Source organism: Calidris pugnax, unplaced genomic scaffold (genome assembly GCF_001431845.1).
Source record: "Calidris pugnax isolate Ruff unplaced genomic scaffold, ASM143184v1 scaffold41, whole genome shotgun sequence".
In the NCBI taxonomy this organism is placed as follows: Eukaryota; Metazoa; Chordata; class Aves; order Charadriiformes; family Scolopacidae; genus Calidris; species Calidris pugnax.
This window is the reverse complement of record NW_015094509.1, coordinates 18150761-18168666: the sequence shown is the minus strand read 5'-3', so window position 1 is coordinate 18168666 and position 17906 is coordinate 18150761. Positions and strand designations below refer to the sequence as shown.

The 17906-nt window shown below is 40.7% G+C and overlaps 1 protein-coding gene across 2 annotated transcripts in view; it reads left to right on the top strand.

The window, feature by feature from the left end:
* ENPP2 (ectonucleotide pyrophosphatase/phosphodiesterase 2) overlaps positions 1-15396 on the top strand; it is a 58257-nt gene extending 42861 nt beyond the window's left edge. Inside the window, exons 16-25 of one of the 2 annotated variants that reach the window (XM_014965574.1) lie at positions 317-404; positions 541-628; positions 1523-1695; positions 1980-2031; positions 4792-4928; positions 5418-5553; positions 6626-6703; positions 9167-9299; positions 9906-10062; positions 14783-15396. In XM_014965574.1, the coding sequence (XP_014821060.1) occupies positions 317-404; positions 541-628; positions 1523-1695; positions 1980-2031; positions 4792-4928; positions 5418-5553; positions 6626-6703; positions 9167-9299; positions 9906-10062; positions 14783-14953 (1213 nt within the window). In that variant the 3' untranslated portion in view covers positions 14954-15396. The remainder of the gene's footprint in view (positions 1-316; positions 405-540; positions 629-1522; positions 1696-1979; positions 2032-4791; positions 4929-5417; positions 5554-6625; positions 6704-9166; positions 9300-9905; positions 10063-14782) is intronic. The other variant, XM_014965575.1, reaches the window with a different exon arrangement.
* The last annotated feature ends 2510 nt before the right edge of the window (positions 15397-17906 follow it).

Sequence of the window (17906 nt, the reverse complement as noted above, 5' to 3'; positions counted from 1 at the left end):
AAGAGTATGGTTCAAAATACCTCCAGCCTGTAGGAAATAATGTCATATGAGAAAGTCTGAGAAAATAATTAGAGAGATGCTAACATTGTCTTCAGTGAGTAAAAGCTGGCTCTTAGATTTGTATCCTCTTACAGTGGGAGCAGAGAGAGAGAAACCCTGGGGTGGTGGGATGAGCCTGCAGTCCCCACTGCTCTATTCAAGAAAGATGCACGATGCGCTGCCTTGTAACCTCATCCCTACTACCCCCAAATACATTGTCAGGTCAGCCACCATACCTACACCTTTGAGGAAAAGTTCTAATATTTTTTCAATTTAGGAAAGCTGTGGACGTTTACAAGAAACCAACAGGAAAATGTTTCTTCCATGGAGACCATGGCTATGACAACAAGATAAACAGCATGCAGGTATGAGCAACGCAGTAATTTTTGTGGGAGGGTCACTGAAGGCAGAAGAAATTGGAGGTCTCTAAAATGTAAGTATTCACTGAAAAAAGCCCTATCTTTTAACATTCTTCCTGTTTTGTGTTTGTTTTTTTTTAAGACTGTCTTTATAGGTTATGGTCCTACATTCAAATACAAGACCAAAGTACCTCCTTTTGAAAATATTGAACTTTACAACGTCATGTGTGGTAAGTTACCTGCTTGATAAACATGCTGTTTTAGCCACTAGGACTTCACTTAGGCACCCATGGGCTCGTGCCCTGGCTCCCTCCCAGTGCCCCTTCCTCAGTCCCTCTTTCCCAAGCACTTGCCTTTTGGCCAGGAGGGCTGAAGGCACTTCTCAGGAGCCTCAGTCTGCTTTATTCTAGCAACTGGCCAATAAAGGGAGTTACCATAGTTTTGGTGCTTGTGGCTTAGCAGAGATTTAATACACACTACTACAGTCCGTGGTGTCCACACCTCAGAAGTTTTGGAAGAAGGTTTCTGTTCAGAGACTGCTTCTGCACCTGCATGTCTCATGGGAGTGCTCAGGGGCATCACTTAATTTTCTATGGCACCTCTGGTATGATTATGTTTCCTACTGTAGCCATGAAGCAGAATCTGATGATACATACAAATATTCATTAAGATGTTTTCTTTAATGCTGATTTTACAGGGTAAAAAAACTTTTCAGCTGAAGGTTTAATTCACTTATTTAATTTTTTCTTTCAAACATGAAATGCCAGAAAGGTAATTATGCCTTATCTCTAAAGCAGGTGACTAATAACACATTCCAGGTAGTTGGTCTAAAGTCAACATGTTGACTGTAGGTTTGCACTGGAAGCTGCAGGAGTAGTTATAATAAAACTGTTTTCCAGTGTCTTGATGCAAATTAACCTCCTTGTCATAATACCCATTGTACTATTCAGACAGCATTTGCAATTTTATCATTTGGTAAAAAGGTTAGTATTTTTCTTACATTAAAAGCATTCATTAAAATGTCATGGGTGTAACCAGTATTGAAAATAAATGTCTTAACTCAGTAGAGATGATGCCACATATGTCTGCAGTCTAGCCATCATTCATCTTTGGTGTTTTCATAGATCTGCTTGGATTAAAGCCTGCTCCCAATAATGGCACCCATGGAAGTTTAAATCACCTGCTGAGAGCCAACTTTTATAAACCAACTGTGCCAGATGAAGTTGCTAAACCACTCTATCCTGTTGCTCTACCATCTGCATCAGATTTTGATATAGGATGTACCTGCGATGATAAGGTAAGTTTTTAGGATCTGCCGATGCATCCCCTGTTAGCAGTAGTTGCCTACTAAAGTTGTAGCTATTTTATTGATCCTGAGAGGGTTTGATCTGTAAGAATTTCCCAGATGCTTCCTGTGAAGAGTTTGTGTTGTTTTGGAGCAATTATGGCTATTTGTAAAACAGGAAACAAAAAAAATGTTAGTGTTTTATAGCACTAGTTTTGTTTTGCTAGATGCCTAGTAAAATGAGATGTCAGAATGCTCGAGTGATCCTAATCTTGTTCTTTTTTTATATTCTTGAGAAGAACAAGTTGGATGAACTCAACAAGCGCTTTCATGTCAAGGGAACAGAAGGTAAGAGGCTGATACCTTGGTTATTAAAAAAAAAAAAAGAAAAAAGAAAAAGAGTTAGTTTGCATCACTGATACCAGACAATCTCCTGCTTTGGTTTAGTTAGTGGGTAGTAAATAATCTTTTCAAGTAACTGTCAAAATAGCGCATAGACATACATGAGATACATAGGCTATAGTAAGTGCTTCTCATGTGAGGAAGTGCCTACTATCTTTTGTTGTAACCAGGACTAAGGTATCACTCAAAGTGGTAGGAGTTTTAGCTTTTCCTTTTCATCACTGTTAGGAGGCTTAATCTCCACTGTGGAAGCAGTGAGATGAGGAAAGGAGAGGGAGCACGAGGCAGTGCTCCACTCAGCCACAAGCGATAGACGGGGTAAAAAACATAGACCACATCTCTCTGCTGAGTTTTACTAATATTGTTCAGGTTTAGGTTTCACCAGGCTGGTGTTAGAGAGGATGGTACAGCTGCTTTGACAATCCCTGACTGGGTTGTTAATGCTTGGTTTTTAGGGTGCAGGTTATCCACTGAAACAAACGCTGTGGGGGTTGAGGGGTGCTCAGCACAATTCTGTCCCTCATCAGCGTCCAAGTCAATGTTACTCCCAGGAGAAGGCATCCACTGCTCTCCTGGACAGTAGTTCCCTCACCCTCCCTGCTGAATCCAGCACTGACTTTTGTGTGGCTGCGCTCTCAGCTGCAACAGGGCTGTGGTCCAGGTTAAAAGGTAGCAATAGGGACAGAAGGGAGGAGAGGGGAGGTGATGGGAACCACTTTTCTGAGTGGTGATGCTGACTGGAAGGCACACCAAAGCAGAGCTTTCCTTCTTACAGCTGTGATCCGGTTCAGCATAACAATTCACAGCATTCCCCTCACCATAACAATTGCCAAATTAGCAAATTCTGAAGTGTTGAGTTTAGACACGGACTTCTGAGACACTTCAAATCGTGTTGCTCAGATGACTAAGGACATTTTTTTCTCTTTTTAAATCCCTTGTGAAGCTACTTCTTCAGTTTTTCTTTTGTGAACAGGAGATGCAGCCCAGCCTTTAGATTCTAGAGGTGAACTTATTCATTTTCTTTGAGGTAAATTGCCTTTCTGCAGCTTTCGGCTTGTAAAACTGATTTTTCCAATTAGTGAAGAGCTACTCCCTGCTGTGGCAATTTCTGGCATCAGGAAAAAACACCCACATGGTTGTACTCATAGATATCTCAATATCTTTATTTTAGTTTAAGATTTTGATGCTTTTTCACTTCAGTAGCATAAAAATAGTATTTTTGACATATTATAAGCATGTAAACCAAGTTCACTTGCTTGTAAGTTGTCTGTTAAGTGGAATGAAGTTGTCCTTATTTAAGCAACAAGCAGTTCTGCTATGTGCAAGTAGTTTTGTTGTATTTTATGATATGCTTTAGCACCTGTTTATGGATTTTCCTGCATTTGGTTGGTAATTCCCTTCTCCCGCATGGTGGACCATGCATATTTAGCCAATGTTGTTATTCACATGCAAAAGAAAAAGAATCCTTCAGCTTCTCTTTAATAAAGCAAGTTTATCATCTTCGTCCTTAGACAAGGCTTTTCCTACTTTTCTTTCTTGTATCCTATAAAAACATCCTCTATTTGGACTCAAACATTAATAAAACATTCCCTTTCCTTTTGGGTTAAAAGCCTATCTGTGAACAGTGTTCGGCCACTTTCCTTGTTTCTATGTTTTGATTTCCCCAAGCAAGCCAAGCCTGTTTCCCAAATGGTTATCAAAATCAATGAACGGTGCAGCACAATGAAAGATCGGCCAGGAAATTTATTTTTCTTTTATCTCTTTCAATTGTTTTTGTCTTTTTATAAGCAAACTTATCAGAGGTATCTAATGACATTTAACCATAACATGTCACCAAGACAGAAGGAAAGCAAGTTTTGCAGAGTTGGAGGTGTCTTTTTGTAGCCAAAGACAGGAAAAGGGTTTGTTTGTTTCTTTCTTTCTTTTCTTTGATTTTGCTGACAGAAAATAGCACATCAGTCTTCAGAACATCATCTCTATCAGGCAAGAGGAAAAAAAATACTCTTTAGTGAGTGAGCACTTTTGTCTGTCTTTTGCAAGGGACTTTACAAAAAACATAGGAAGGAGAGAAAGTCTGCAGAAAAGTGGCAGGAGTGATAGGATAGGGGCTGATTTAAGTTAAAAAAAAATGCTTGTCACCTCATGTGTCACTGAAAGGTGGACACAAAAATCCTTGTGGCGTCTCCTGTGTTTGGAGAAAGACCCTCTCTCCATGCTATGACCCCAACAAGCTTTCAAGTGTAGAAGGAACTTTTAACCTCAAAGTGGCTTGTGAGTCTGGAACGGGATCCCGACCAAAAATATCAAAGAGCTGCTGCTTTCCCTGTTAGAAGATTTCCTTAGCAGTTAGGCAGGGTCAGTATCCCATTAGGGATCACTGTAAAACCAGAACGTGCTGAAAAGCGAACTCCCCCCCTCTTTTTTGTTTTTTTTTTTTTTTTGTCTTTAAGACTTTCAGTAATAAATACAAATATAATTTCTTCTAATCTGTAGAGAAGCATCTACTATATGGGCGCCCCGCAGTACTGTACCGCACAAAATACAATATCTTGCACCACCATGACTTTGAAAGTGGCTACAGCGAAACATTCCTGATGCCTCTCTGGACATCCAAAGCCAACTCCCCCCCTCTTTTTTTTTTTTTTTTTTTTTTTGTCTTTAAGACTTTCAGTAATAAATACAAATATAATTTCTTCTAATCTGTAGAGAAGCATCTACTATATGGGCGCCCCGCAGTACTGTACCGCACAAAATACAATATCTTGCACCACCATGACTTTGAAAGTGGCTACAGCGAAACATTCCTGATGCCTCTCTGGACATCCTACACTATTTCCAAACAGGTCAGTGCTGTCTTTGCTCTGGGAAAGTGCTTAAAAAAATCCTGGGGAAGTCTGTTCTGTACCTCCATTCCTTTAGTCCGAAAATTCCCCTCGCCCAAGTAGAGTTTCCCACCAGTAATTATGTCAGATGCCATTGAAAACAATGCCAAAATCCTTTTTTTTCCTTCAGGAAAAAAAGAGTTTTAAGGCAGAAGAATTCTTCCTGTTTTCATTTCTTTTCTAAATTTTGCTCGATGGGTGTTTGTTTTATTATGATAGCATAATCAGTGACTTCATTTGAATTATTGCCCACAGTGACTTCTGACGCCCGAAGGAGGGGCTAGGCAGCAGGTACCGTGGCAGGGCTGGGTTGTACAGCTGACCAGCTTATTTTATTCCACAGAAGGCCTTCCTTCCATCTGACCTGTCAACTGTATGGAATTGTTTTCTTTTGTCTGTAAAGGCTGTGATTACCTTTCTGGTCACGTCCGTGTATGTTCCTCAATGCAGGCCGAGGTATCAGGTGTCCCCGAGCACCTGGCCAGCTGTGTGAGGCCCGACCTCCGCATTTCTCCAGGAAACAGCCAGAGCTGCGCAGCCTACAGAGGGGACAAACAGCTCTCCTATGGCTTCCTCTTCCCTCCTCGTAAGTTCAGAGAGCTTACTAATACCTAGAGGTTTTGTAATTTTCTTTTTTGTTAGGGAAAACCTGAAGTATGAAAAAAACTTTCCACCAGATATAAACAGACTAAGGGGTTTTGGGAGAGTTTTGGGAAAGAATATAGGTAGGAATGGTTTAATTTTCTCTGCTCTGCGGTGATTTCACTTCTGGGGTGAAGTTGCCATCACGGCTGTAGTCCCTCAGCTCCACAAGTGATGCTCCAGACTGGTGCCCACCTTCATGCACCAAAGCAGTGAAATGTCCCGGTTTAGTTAATAAAAATTAAAGTGAACAAAGAATTGCACAGAGTAGGATTACAAGCTAGAAGACAATCTTCAAAAGCTGGCCTTTTAAAGTCAGGTACCAGCTTATATGAACTAAAAATCTAGTCACAGTTTTAATTTTTAATTCCAACGGCAGAAAGGTGAACATGCATTTAATTTCCAATTCCATTTAGACTCTTGCATGCTATAAAAATTCCTACCATCCTATAGAAACAGTGCTAGTAGAAAACCTGTGTAAATGAGTGTCCTGGGTTCTCCTCGTGCAGTTAAGTTGGTTCAGTCTTGGAGCAATGATCTGGGCTTAGTAAAAGTTCAAGGGACACAAGTGTCTCACAGCTGGGAACTTCATTGCTCTGCCTGCCTTACTCAGCGGCTGAAACATTTTATGGTGAATTTCTGATATGGAATTACTGGTGCAGAGGCTTGCTCAGAACTAGAAGATAATCCTGCAGTCCACTCCCTGGAAATCATGTGCTTATTTTGTAAAAGCCTGTAGAGAAGCTCTCTGACTTTTGACAGTGCAAAAATAGATGAACTATAAAAATTTTGAAATGGTTGACAGTTGATGCAAAGATAATATCCTTGCCTTCCATGTTCAGCTGTCACATTGAAGTGACATAAATGTTATGCATATAATGTGCACTTGTGCAGATTGCTATTTAGATGACAGTATTCTTTTTGATCACTCTCAAGCTATTTTTGAAAAAAAAATGATGTTCCTTGAATTTCTGATATTTCATTTCACTAATACTTTTCTATTTTATTGTTTTCAGAATTAAGTTCCTCTGCAGAAGCAAAATATGATGCTTTTCTAATAACAAACATCATTCCAATGTATCCTGCTTTCAAAAGTAAGTGCTCTTTCCATGGCTTTATTGTCTTTCCCAACATTTTAATTTTTTAAAATTATGTGCATGTTGGACTATGGAATGAATTGGTGGAAGAAATTTAGAATATAAAGTTCAGTTACTTGTAGCCAGCAGATAATACATGTGGGCACCTGTATAGTTCTAGATATGGGCAGGCAAAATACCACAAGAAAGGTTTGAGCTTTAAGAAGGGTTTATTTTCCTTGGTGCTGGGCTAAGATACGAGCACAGATGTGCTCTCGTTCAGCAATTTTGCTTCATGCCACAGTAATTCAGTTTGTGCAAGACTGTCCAGATTTTCTTGTCTGTAGCCAAAGTTAGTGCAGAACGTACTGAGGCAACTTGTTTTTACTTCTCAGCACAAGTCTGGGAGTATGCACTTTGCATATGTTGTAGTTCAGGGACAAGTGATTATGTTTTATTTTCTATTTGTATCCATGAGAGGGAGACTACCTATAAACAAAAAGGAAGAGAAAACAAATCTACGGAAGATGGGGAATAACTTAGACCTGGCTGAAACTTTCAGAGCTGCAGCAATATAGTATTAACTTTTCTTTTGTCTGCACATCCCTTTTCTCTCTAGTTTTGCCAAGAGGTAGGAAAACCATCAGACTATTCTGGTGGCATTTTTGGCTTGGCAGGAATTGAGAAGCCTTGGAAGAATCTCAGGAGCCTGTTCTTGTGAGATTTCCAATTCAGATTTTAGGCCAGAGAGGTTTGGATAAACATCAAAGCCTATGGGAGGCTTTTTCTTTTTAACCAGAAAAGAGTGTTTTTAACTGAAAAACCTCTGAGTAGGAACAAGTGGTGCTGTTTGCTGGAAATTTGAGCAAAGGCACTTAACTGATTACAGAGTGCAAAATTATTGGGGATTTCCCACTCTCAAATCACTTCATAAAAATGCTTTTTATGCTAATGTTAGTCTAAGCAAATTAGCTGAGATGCTAATCACAGGAGAACAACACACCACCAGCAGCTCATTTTGTCTAGTGGCCTTTGTCTTCGTCACAAGGGGGTGAAGGATTCCCTGAGAACAAATGCTGGAACTAATATAATTCCTAGGGAGTTATGAACTACTACATGTGTGCAGGTTGCAGCGCAGAAAGCCGATTTTTTTCTAAGGTCATTTTATGGAGTTTTTTCCACAGCAGAGAAAATACAAAGTGACAGCTTTATGCTATGCTGGCTTTGGTGGCAGTGCTGGCTGCAGATGGCCCCTCCTCTGCTTTGTTTTTGGTTTTTTTTTTTAATTCACTGTCCCATCCCATCCTCCCAGGCAGTAATTCTGTATCCATCTTTTCTAGAGTGAGTCTGGCTTAAGCAGCTCCCACTTTGCTGGAGCTGCGAGATGATGCTGCTGGTCTGGCCCCCCTTGCACTGGCATTTCTATCCATGGGGCTGCAGTGGGAGCCCAAGTAGGGAACTGGTTCAGCTGGAAAACTCAGAACAGGGGGGGAGCTTTCCTTTCTGGGCTATTTTTAATGTTAAGGCTGATGTATTGGAGGAGAGAGCAGCTGGAGGAGTGGTACTGCCAAGTGGCTACCACAGCTGAGGCTCTTGTTGGACCATTGCTTGTGGGGCATCAGCCAGCAGGGAGTTCAGATGGCACTGAGCAGTCTTGGGACAAGGTGTGCTGGGGAACATGCTGAGGCTGGCATCGCCGTCAAAGGTTAAACTTTTACAAGTCTGAGGTGCTTTGTTTACACACATTTCTGTTAGTGTTAAAATTAAAAGGAAAAGAACGATGTAACTGGAGATTCCAGTGTGTTTCCCATCTCTGCAAGCATCTTAACTCGTTAAGGTTGAGGTGGGTGTGGTGGGACAAAGTGTCATGCTCTTCCCAAAAGTTGTTGTAATGAGATGCCAGACCATAATTTGGTCATCCCTGACGCACATAATTTAAAAGTTAGACATTTTGTATCCAAGGAGAATTTAACTGGAATATGACCTTTGTACTTCCCTTTCTTTTAAAATGTTTGCATTTTGCTTTTACTTATGGTGCTTCTTCCTTTCTAGAATTAAAAAAAACAAAACACCAACACAGCGTCATTCCCTGTAGCTAGATAAGAAAGACAAAGGAAGTGTTTACAGGGACATCAAAAGTGTGTGAATAGCTGTTTCTAGTGCTGGTGAGGAACAGCAAGCTCTCTGTGCAATGTCTATGGCAATGCCAGCCTGGGAGTGGTACCGTGCATTTCCTTTATCGATGGTTGGGGAGAAAAATCAACAGAGAACAAAGAAGTCTGAATAGGCTTTATTGACCAAACTGAATGAAGCTGCAGTAAATCTGTAATGTTTAGTCTTTGATTTCCCCTGTCACTGTGTAAATGATGTCCACTGGATTTTTATATTCAGGAAAAAAACCATTGTTTATAATCCTGACATGTTTTAGCTTATACGAATTTTGGTGTGCTTTATTTTTTGTCGGGTTTTTTCCCCTCACAGAGGTATGGAACTATTTCCAAAGGGTGTTGGTGAAGAGATATGCCACAGAACGAAACGGAGTCAATGTTATAACTGGACCAATCTTCGACTATGACTATGATGGTTTACATGACACACCTGACAAAATAAAACAGTAAGAATTTGTCTTTAATTGGTTTGGGCTTCTCTTAATGGTGGCTTTACCTTAAACAATTAATTACCTGCACTTTATTCAATTTTTGGGGGGAGATGTAATTTTCTAGCTCTTTCTAAAATTATTGTTCAGCAGGACTGAATGCCCCTGTAGGTTGGACAGTGGTAAAATAAGGAAATGGCAATTCAGCCGGTAACTGTTCACCTTGACTTTGAAATTAAGGGTTCATTTATCCTTGAGATGAAGCTGAACTATGTTTCAAAGACTCTGTTTTCTCTAAAATTCTCCAGAACTTAAGAATTGACAACTGGATAGAAGTGTTATTTGGTTATAGATACTCAAGTGTTTTGTTAATTCAGTCATGCTTTCTCTCCATGCCCCTGAACTGAAGAAGCCTTTCAGTGCTGGTGGGTGGTATTTCTATATACACAGTATCAAAACATGAACTAATTGAATGCTCATTTTCAGACCGTGTCTAGGAATCAAACACATGTCAACAATGTACGTGTGTCCTCACATGTAGGAGAGGAAAAACCATGCTGTTTGTGTAACTTTCTTCCAAACGGGTTTGTCCTTTGTGGATAAATGTTTGCTTTATTCCCCCAGGTTTGTGGAAGGCAGTGCCATCCCTGTTCCCACTCATTACTACGCCATCATAACCAGCTGCTTAGACTTCACTCAGCCAGCTGACAAGTGTGATGGACCACTCTCCGTTCTCTCGTACATCCTTCCCCACCGGCCTGACAATGATGAGAGCTGCAACGTAAGTTCTGCTGCACTACTGTAGCCCCGTGGTAAATATGTCCCTGGGACATGTGAAACCCCATTGCAGCTAGATACAAGTGCCCACTGATGTCTTGAATGAAAGCACAGGGTAGAGTCTTTCAAGTGTCATGTTCAACTCATTAGACAAAAGCACTCCTCCATGATATCAGAGAAAATATGGAACTGGTACTGCATCTAAAATTGTGTGAAAGAGCTGACGTGCAGCAGGTTGGCAGTAAGCAGCCTGTGGACTTCTATGTTTTGGCAGAGACTGTCAGTGAAACCTCAAAGCAGATTGGGGGGAGGCTGTGTGCGTAGATGTATTGTGCTGGCAGCCAGCTCGCTGTTTTTATTGAGGTCTGTTTCCATATGCAGGGACAATATAGACTGTCTGTTATGGCAGTCTGAGTGCATCAGACAGCATGATTACATCCAACCCACACAGTATTAAAACTATATGCTAAAACCTGCTGAGGGTAGCGCGCCAGCTCTTGCTGCTTCCAGAACATGTCTTGATTCAAGGGAAAAGTTTGGATTCTCATTGCCAGAGATGACCAGACACCTTCCTGGTTCCTTTCCTACCTTCCTTTAGGGTGCAAGATCCTGTAGCTTATGGATCTTGGTGAAGTATAAAAGCTTCAGTCTAGTCAGCAGTGCAAAAAGTAACAGGCACACTCGGCAGCTGCTCATGCAGCAGGAGAGCGGTCGGGTCCCCGTGGGCTCCAGCGCTCCGCAAGGACAGCAGTCCTCCCAGGCAGCTGTATTTAGACTTGTCCTTCCGCCTGAACTTGTTCTCCCATTACACAGCTGTGTGGATTCCTGCACACAGACGCTTCACTATAGGCTGCCAGGAGACCGTTTCCTGAATGAACGCATTAATGTTATGAATTTTGTATTGGCACAAAAAGTTAAGACTCCTATTCCAGCTACAGGCAGAAATAGTCATTCCAACTCTGTACACAATTCACCTGGAACACTGTCTCTTTCTCATTCATCAAACATCGCCTGCTTTCAGGTCCCTCTTTTTAAAACCATGGGTTTGGAGCAGCATGCCGCTTTCTTGAGCAGGTCTGGCTTCCTCCTGTTTAGGCTCTTAACTGCTTTGGGCAGAGATGTCTTCCACTAGTCTCAGAAAGTCCTACATATATATTTCATTGTGGTTTCTTTCTGGACCACTCTCCTCAGAATCAAGATCCGGTTGGTGATCTGGAAGTTACTGATCTGGCAGTTATTAGTGCCTCTGTCCTTGTATCTCTGCCCATATGTAATTTTATGACAAAATCAATTTTTTTTCTCCCTATATTGAATGTCATAGTCTTCTTAAACTGCTGAAATTTTTTTTTTTTTTTTTTTTTTTTGGAACTATTTAGAATAACAGCCTCTTTTACTCTTTGATTTCTTATATTCCAACCCAGACTTCTTTTCTCTGTAGGTCATACTACTTATGGTGTATGTATTTACAGTTATGGGGTGAACTTCAGGTCATTAGTTAATATTGGTTTATGCTTTTTACATAGCAAAGAACCATTCAAAAAATATTTAAATGTAGCTTTTGAATGAAAATGCAGTTAGGCAAAATTTTGCCCTACAAATACACTGTCAGTCTTACTTTTGCACATCATGTTCCATCCTATTTGTTCAAAGAAGTGATTGTGTAAAACTTCACATACTTCATGGATGAAATGCATAGAATAATATAGGAATTTTTCCTTAACGTCTCCACAGCTTGCTTTTAAGATCTGAAGAAATATTAGCTTTCCCTCTACTCTGCTCTTCTTGCACACTTTCTCTCTCTTCACACAGCCGTTGGAGAACACCACTACCCTTCTCATTTGAATTTGTTCCATTTCCAAACTGTGTTTATTCATGGTGAGGTTATACCCATTTATTCTTGTGTCAACATTTTTCTATGGCTTAAATAGCCATTCACTGGGCTTCTTTGGGATTTACCCTTTTGATTTATGATGATTCTCAAAGTGTATACTTCTCTCTATTCATGGGACACCCCCTTCTTGTAAGAGAGGATGAGCATTTTAGTAGCCTTCCTATGCATCTATTTATCAGATCTATTTATTTATTTATTTATTTATTTATTTTCCTGGAACATGAATGAGATAAAATACTCCAGCTTAGATCTCAGAAAGAAAATTCTCTCTACGCTGGACTCAACTCCTCTGATACTATCTAGGACTTGCTTTTTCCATAGTGTTTTTATAATGGTGGGTCACAATCATGTACAACCAGTACACCCAGGTTCTTCTTTTTTATCTGCTGTTTCACCTGAGAAGCTCCCAGCTTAGCAGAAATTTCTGCTGTCAATGTGGGGTTTTACATGTCAATGTGCCCAGTTTCATACTACTGCAAGGACTCCCCCATCTGCATCCTCCAATATGCTATTCCAGTCTTCCTCTGCATTGACAGGAGCTCCCAATTGTTTGGATTTTTTTTTAACTAGCACACTAATGACCTTGGCACAAAAATCATGTATGAAAACATTACACAAAATCCTTTCCAAGACCAAAGTTGGAGGAACCCTATTAGGGACTTCCTTCAGGCTGCTATTTTCTCTTTCAGCAAAATATTTAAATTTCTCTTTTAATAAGTGAGTTCCTCACCCGCCTGTCTACACTCTGATCATGTTCAGCTTTTCAGATAATAATTTGATATTCAGAGAGATTATTTTGTCCAAAATATCTGGCATCTTCTCCAGTGCATTTTAGGTTAGTCTCCTAACTGATTGTCTATTTCTCTCTACCTGCATGATTTCAATTGTTATTTTCTCCTTCTAAGACTCACTGTACTGTTGAGGTGAGACTAACACAGATGGATAAAACTATCATTTTAAATGTGTACACTTCATTTATTGTTCTGCCATATAATATAATAACATGTTGGCTGATTGCTGTATTTAAAGTCCTTGCTGCTGGACCTGAGGTTTCATGAGCCAGTTGTGGAATGGAAAAACTAAAACGTAGATGAGTTGATTGACTTTCTGGGCTCGTGCAAATACTGTCTGGTTGGACTTGGTTTAAAACTAACCTCACAGTCCTGTGATTTATTCATGTTGCAGATCTCTTGCAAACTCTTAGGAGTCCTCCTTGTATTCAAAAAAGCAAGCTTTGTGTAGCAATGGGACTTTGCTTGGAGCTCTGTAAGATGCAGATTTTCTGCTCAGAAGGGAGGCTTGAAGAACAACAAAAATGTGCCAGTAATTGGATTTTGCAGTAATAACCCTGTTGAGGCCTGTTTGCAGACTAGCAACCTGATGGCCAGGCTGAAGGCTGAACAAGAGGCTTCCTGCAGGCACCGCATGGCACCGCAGGCCAAAGGGAGCAAGCAGGGCATGTGCCCTTCTTTCCCCTCTTAAGTTGTACCTCTTTTTCCATGCTCCAGACCTGGTTTTGGACCTCAGGTTACTAGTGACATAAAGAGGAAAGTGGTTCAAGAGCTGAAAAGCTTCAAAACAGACGAGTGCTAACTGGGTCATGGACGTTTGCTTTAGAGCAGCCGGCTGTGATCTATCTGGTACTTCGTGTCCTCTCTGTACAAAGGGTGACACTCACCCTCCTGGCCTTTGCTGATTGAACCACTGCCTGTGGCACTTCTACTGCATTGGGTAGGCTTCTGGCATTGCTGAAGCTTAGTCTTGGCTGGTGAGAGGATCTTGCTGAGACAGCCAGAAAAGTGCTCAAGATTTCTAAGTTACATGCATGGCAGTCCAAATGCCTGGAGGCACAACCCTCCGTTCCTAACTTGCTTCCCCAACAGCGGGGTAGATGTACCAGCTGGAGAGGCCAAAGAGGGGAAAGTCCTGTTTGCTCTGTCCTTTTCCCACGTCTGCTCCCCGCCGTGCAGTCCCTGGGGCTGGCTGCAAGGCTCGTGGGACATGTCTCTGAGCTGGTTCACGCACTCGAGCAGCCAGTGACTGCAGTGTTTTGCAGGGCTGATTTTCTGAGGTGTTAGTGAGTTACATTAGTTTGTGGATGGCTCCAACAAGTGCCAGAACTGGCACAAGGCATGCAGCAGGAGCAGTCCCCTAAGAGAGACTACACCCATGCAACCCAACCACAATCACTCTGGCAGCAGCATCTTCCCGATTTGTTTTATTTATTCCCATATCGGGAAATGCTTAGTGAAAGTCTTTTTTCTAGCAATTAATAATATGTATGTTCTAATAACAGGATTTTACAGGTACCAACATAAACCACAGTCCCAACTGTGTAATGAATTATAATGGTCTCTTAACAGTAAACTGGAAAGATTAAGATAATATTGTGTTAGATGTGTGCTAACACGTCTTATGATGACAACAATGTGTAGTGGTAGGGTTCAAAACTAACAGCGTAGAGTCTGGGCTTTGGTAATACACAACTGATTAATGTGGAGCTCTTTCTGTAAGATAAAATAATATGTAGTGACCAATGGATCTTCTGAAAGCGTATGGCTGTTCTTTTGAAACACCTGCAACATGGGGACAACTTTTCCCAGATGACTACGGTCATTTTCTCAACCCCATCCTGAAATGGGTCCCGAAATAAAACGTTAAGTTTCAAATCTATTTGCTTGCAACTTGCTTATCGTAGTCTTTCCTGAATAGAGCAGAGAGATTCTTCAAATGGACCCAAAGTTTAGAAAAGATGCATTTGCTTTCAGAGCAGATTTTTGACATTGCATGTTATAAAACTTTTTTTTTCCTTTTTTTTTTTTTAATATTTCAGAGCTTGGAGGATGAATCAAAGTGGGTTGAAGATCTTCTTAAGATGCACACTGCACGTGTGCGTGACATCGAACAGCTCACAAGCTTGGACTTCTTCCGAAAGACCAGTCGCAGCTACACAGAAATCCTCTCCCTAAAGACATACCTGCATACGTTTGAAAGTGAAATTTAGCTTTCTAACCTTACTCAGTGCATCCTTTTATCATCTGGTGTATATTTTTATATTGTTTTTATATTTATTAATTTGAAACCAGGACATTAAAAATATTAGTATTTTAATCCTGTATCAAATCTTAAATATTAAACCCTTGTGTCATTTGTTTCGTTTCTCTAATGTTTAACATAGATATGTCTCTTGGTTTATTTAGTAGCGCTTGTAACACTGCAGCTTCAGTCCTTACTCTGAGCTTTTAGGTGGTGCTGCAGGATTTGATACGTGCATCAAGGAAATATTAATTTCCCATGCTCCTTTACCACACTTGTAGTCCTGTACTGTGTATCAAAATACTGAACATGTAAAATTACATTCATTTACTGTTAACTATGTGACAGACATATTTAAACCCTATAGACAAATAGCATCTTAAGTATAATAAACCACACATTCAGTTTTTATAATGTGTTTTGATTTCCTTTCACAGGGACAATCAGAGGGACTTGTGGGCAGCTGAGTGCTGCCAGATCTCTCTCATTCACCGAGCAGAGCCCTTCTCAAGAGCTTAGGTTTTCTGGTAAGAGGACTGGCAGGATTGCAGGTGCCCTGCCCTGGTACTCAGCAGTGAGACCATAAAACAGACACCCAGAGTAGTCACTACTGGATAGGTTTTGCCATAGAGGCAGAACTGGGAGAGAAGGTTGGTTGGTGTCATAAGCTACCAGGGGTACCACAGACTTGAGACCACTTGGTCCTGCTGTGGAGCCATGGGGAGGATGCGAGGTGACAACATCTGCTGTCACCAGTCAGGCTGTGTTGCATCCCTTCTCCACCGCTGCTGCCTGGGCTGGTTCCTGGGAATACCTGTTCCATTGTATTTTGATTTGATGTTGAGGGAGGCTGAGATAAGGCAGGTGTTGAAGGAGGTGACATTGCTAAACACCCAGCAGTGGGCTTTTACCTGGGAGGAAAAAATCTCATTTTCATCATCTTGTCATAATGGCCAGGATTTGCGGAGTTTTCCCACCATCTGTGTCTGAGGCTTAATGCCAGCCCTCATTTTCCAAGGAAGACCCTTGGCCTGGTTGCACGTATATAACTTCTGGTGCTGTGAACCCCATACAGTGCACATGACTTACAGCCATCACCTACCTGGTCAAGTGGGTGTCTAGACAACAGCCTGATTTGACTAGGACAGCTTTTATAGAAGGCATGTGATACGGAGCATTAGCCTCAATGTAGTTAGATGATGTAAAAGATAAATTATTGTTTAGAATGCCTCTTGAGGCTGAACCCACTAGTGGCACTAGTACAAAACCATCATTTGGGGTTATGAATTTTCTTCTCTCTACGAAAGGGGTTTGTGTCTATTTTCTCTTTGAGGGTTGTAAATGCTGGAGGGAAGCGGGAAGGGCTGGAAAGCATTTCAACCATGAACACAGATGAACACAGGTCTTCGAAGTAAAATTCATCTGGCACAATTTTAGTACCTTACATCCTTATAGCATCTCTCTAAGAGAAAGCAGAAAACTGGAATTAATCATGTTAACACTTATGATAAAATTCTTGTGATAGATGAAATTTTATTATTCTACATGCCAAATTCTGTTGCAATTAGAAGAGCACAAAACTTGAATGCTATAGAATCCCCCAAAATGTTAGGATGGAAATTCTAATAACTGCACAAAGCTCTGGGAAACATCCTATTCTTGCAACTTAAAAATTGTCTCTTGTGGTTGTCTGGTAGCACAGAGACAATTTTATGTAAGCTTTTGGTGGGGCTTCCTGCCATGATAAACTTTATGTTCTTATATGTGCTACAAAAGGGTATTTCCTCTGGATTTAAAACAGTTTTTAGTTAAGACCTAATTTCTCTAACACTGGCTTTAGCAATGATGTAATGTGGTTGGTCATAAACTAAACCAAAGACCACCACTACTGTGTTGCTTTGACATCCATCTGCTGCTTTGTTTGTTTGTTTGAATTAAATCTAACAAATGACGTAATTATTTTATTTTTCTCCCGAAGTTAGATGACATTTATACCAAAGGAACATTTAAGCTCTGAAAAATACTCTTGTTCTTGTGTTCAGAGAAGTTTGATTTTGAAATACAATTAGTGATGATTGTTGAGAGAGACAGTTTATCTCAGTTTCACGAGAGAATGATGATTAGTGTGCAGGGAAATGTGATTTTTTTTTTTTTTTTTTTTTTTACTCAGTTGCTTATTGTGAGACTAGTTATTTACTTCTGTTCTACTTCTCTTCAGCCCTTCGCCCCAAGTTCTTGCGTGGTATTGCTGGTTTATTTTACCGTGCTGGCAGAAGTAGCTGTGCTGGGGAATGTTTGTGGCAACTTCTGTGAATTGCAGGTGGTTTTTTTCCCGTTGAAAGATGCCTTATCAACACAAAAGCTTCAGTGCAAAACGAAAGCCTTGTAAATGCCTCTAAGCAACACGAGCTCTGCAGGAACAACACGCATTTTTAAGGAAACTTGTAATTTCCCTTTGGTATTCATCAGGGTGAATGTTAGTTTAGGGCAGTGTGTAGCAAGGAACCCCTCTGCTTTCCATTCCTGTTTGACCATTTTGAAAATATTAAATACCACTTGCTTCTGTTACATGTTTCCTTTTCTTGATACTACTCTGGCTTCTGCAAGGGGTCCATTGAGGAGAACAAGCACTGGCTTTTTCTGTCAAGCAAACACCAGTTTTGAGGGTTTGAGTAATTACTATTTGCAATTGGTGATGTAAATTTGAGGGATGTTTAATGAGTTAGAGGCGGTTCAGTTGAGCAATGTGCAAGGCAACAAAAGCCGTAGGTGCCCTGCACACCTAACAAAGTCCTATTTCTCTGGGAAAAAACCTCCAGAGGCAGTTATGCAACTGGAACATCCCTGCTACAGGAAACTGTTACTTTTTTTAACCCCTTTTTCACAGCCACATACCAGAACAAAATCCTTAATAGATAAGC